Source organism: Poecilia reticulata, unplaced genomic scaffold (genome assembly GCF_000633615.1).
Source record: "Poecilia reticulata strain Guanapo unplaced genomic scaffold, Guppy_female_1.0+MT scaffold_293, whole genome shotgun sequence".
Taxonomy (NCBI): domain Eukaryota; kingdom Metazoa; phylum Chordata; class Actinopteri; order Cyprinodontiformes; family Poeciliidae; genus Poecilia; species Poecilia reticulata.
In genome coordinates this window covers 56004-59283 of record NW_007615070.1, presented here as the reverse complement: position 1 = coordinate 59283, position 3280 = coordinate 56004, and the positions used below count along the sequence as shown (strand labels likewise).

Genomic DNA, 3280 nt, shown 5'->3' with positions numbered 1-3280 from the left:
GTCACCGTCCCCCTCTCCATAGTCACCATGCCGTCCCCTGCACTTGTCACTGCCGCCTCCTGCTTAAAATACGGTAATACAATACTGTTCAGGTCGTTAATAAATGTTAATTTTATGGTTAAAACAAAAAAATCTACAATTTTTTTCCAATATAAGACATACTCCGAAAGTAAGACATAGTGGGGCTTTTGGGGATAAAAAGAAAGTAAGACACTGTCTTACTTTCGGGGAAACACGGTATCTGATGGAGACATTTTCCTTCTGTAACCACAGAAACCATCACCAGACGGTTAGAAAGGCATTTCACCATTTCCTCCACTGACGGACTTCAGGTCTGAGTTCTCGTGTTCCGGTTCCCAGAACCTGTGATGGTAGCGGATGCCAACTGGATCAGACATTATCCATTATCGTTTACAAGACAGACACACATTTTAACAGTTCAATTGTTTTGCCAAAATAAGGATTTTGAACTTCAGAACAATATGTGTACTGTGATGTTTTTTGGAGTTTTGTTTTAATTTTAATGTGACTTTTGTTTTAGTGAGCTACATTGTTTAGTGCATAATGAGTGTCATTGTCTGTCATGATCCGGGTTTTTGGTCCCGTTAATCTCAGCCACCTGGACGTTAATTGGCGCAGCTGATTGTTTCCTCTGGATGTCTCTGGTTTTTTCTGGCTCTCATGTCGGCATCGTTTGTGAGAAAACTACCAGTTAAAGAGGTAAAGTATCTGATTACTGCTGGAGTTTCTTCTTAAAAACGACGACCAGACCTGACATTAAAGCCCAGATCCAGATGACGTGTCTGGCGGGCTGACGTCGTTAAGCCGTGGTCCGATTGGGTCAAACCACTCACAGCAGAGGCCTTCATGTCGGGTTTTTATCTTCGGTGTAGAATTTCAGCAAAGTGACGTCAGCCTGATGAAAGACAACACGAGCAACAAGCCATGTTACAGAAGTGAGTAATTGTTTCTGCTACACATCTTTCTTAAAGGAACAACTGCGGCTGACCCCACAGCACATCGACTCACCTGGATGGGGGAGCACACCTGGAACGGCGTTGAAAAACACGACGCATCCAACAACACGGAGAAATGAAGACCCACGTCACAGATTTCACTTTCAGCACATTACTAACAAAACTATTTGTTTTTATTGATATTATCCAGCACAGGAGATGGATCTTCCAGATGCTCACCTTTTACCTGGGTTCCCTGGGTGTTTGCTGTCCTCATGAAAACTAACGACATTGCTGTGAAATCCACATTGTTTCAACCCGAGTTCTACATATTGGTTACATCACCTGGAGAAATGATGAGACTTTGTTAAAAATAAAACAGGTTTTAATGCAGAAAATGATCAAGTGTAACAGGTACAGAGTGACGTTCACCGTCCAGCGCTGGGCTCCTCTCGCTCACCTTACAGGTGACACCAGGGAGCAAAGCCTGCAGCGAGAGTCCAGCTTCATTTTCTCCTCATTCAGCCTGTTGGCCTTCATCCACCTGTCCTCTTGTGACCGTCGTCAGCCTCAAGCGTTCAGGTGATCTAGGCGTGTGAGCAGAGAAAGACAAAGAGTCTTTGTCCGTAACAGAGTGTTCCTCAGGAATTCATTGTAACATCTGTGGCCTAGAAAGTTACAACATTCATCGTTTATTTTAAGGTCATTTCAGCTCCTTTAGTCTTTTTGTTTTTCACAATGTAGCATCAGGGATATTTTCCTACCTTCTGCATTTATGCTTGTCCTTAACTTTCTGTTTGTTAGCACGTTAGCTCCACTTGGTGACGTTGAGCAACAGAAACGATGTTTTTCTCTGAGCAGCGGATGAACCGCGTCTCTGATTGGTCCCATCACAGACTGGTCCTCGTCGGCTCGTCTTGTTGCTCCACATCCTCTTCCTGGTTTGGATCATTTTTGTTCCTTGGACTTTGCTGTTTCTTTGTACGTTTTCTTTTTAATTAAATCTACTTTTACATCTGCTTCCTGCTGCGTTGGGGTCCACGCTTCACCCACACGCATCATGACAGACGGTGGTAACGCAGAGGAAAGCCACTCTGTCCATCATGGTCAGTTTGACGGACATATGCATTGCAAACATTTAAATATCAATAAAAAGTGATTTTTAAGAGCCTAAACTTGCTACAAAATAAAATGGCAACAATCTTCAAGTTAAGAACTAAAATATTAAAATGTTTTTGCAGCCAAAGTTTTTGCTGGAAATGGTGAATATTGTAGCTTCGTAGTCAATGATATCAATAAATACCTGTGAAAATGTGCCACTGACGCATGACGTCCACTTCAGTGGACAGGGGATCATTTGTAGTTTCTCCAAATACAAAGTTGCTATTTATTCAGTAGTTTTAGTCTTTAGGAGTTGCTTGATGTCACAATATGTATTTTTACTTTCCTGCAGCAGAAGGAGGGACTGGATTCTCCTGAGTTGGTCCTTTTTCATCAGTCGGCCATATTGGATTTAACTGCATTTCCTTGCACTTGCAGTGGGTGGCCAGTAGTTGGCGGTGTCCTGATGCACTAGTGACCACTTCAGTGGTCTGTCTGTATTTACACCATAAACATCCTGTGTTTAAATCACATGTTCAGGGTTATGTTAATATAAAGCTAAATGCATAAAATGGCTGCATGGACATGTAAGTATCTGCTCCACCAACGCTGCACGACCCTAAATCAGCAGCTGTTTCAGTTCACGCAGAGCTTTGACGATAAAGTCCTGTTCCTAACTTAGAAACGGCTGGAACCTTTTCTGACCTGGGATAGTATAAAGTATATCTGCTGTCTGTCATAACTTTATCCAGAGCCAAGTCTGCTAGAGTTTTGGCGTCTTGTTGAGTTTTAGCAAAGCGTTCATCAGTCTGGCAGCAGGTGAATCATCCTCAGGTGGAGTTTACTCAATGTTTTCATAATTTATTTCATATACCGGTAACTCTGCCATGTTTCATCCTTTCAATCGGCCGAATTTAAAGGAATCCTGCAAATCCTCAGCTCACGTTGTCATGGAAACCTTTGGACTGAAACTGACAGACTGAGCAGCCAGCAAGACAAACAGAGGAGCTGGGGGCGGCGCCGCCACCGGGCCGAGACGGTGCATCGCTGATCAGAGCCGTCCTGTGGTTGGACAGGTCAGAGCCGTCCTGTGGTTGGACAGGTCAGAGCCGTCCTGCAATTGGACAGGTCAGAGCCGTCCTGTGATTGGACAGGTCAGAGCCGTCCTGTGGTTGGACAGGTCAGAGCCGTCCTGTGATTGGACAGGTCAGAGCCGTCCTGTG

General features: G+C 44.0%; 1 protein-coding gene across 1 annotated transcript in view; it reads left to right on the top strand.

Annotated features, from left to right (window-relative positions):
• Positions 1-3280, top strand: part of LOC103460799 (kallikrein-8-like) — a 12856-nt gene that overhangs the window by 6368 nt on the left and 3208 nt on the right. Inside the window, exon 6 of the mRNA XM_008403103.1 lies at positions 2744-2749. Within this exon, the coding sequence (XP_008401325.1) occupies positions 2744-2749 (6 nt within the window). The remainder of the gene's footprint in view (positions 1-2743; positions 2750-3280) is intronic.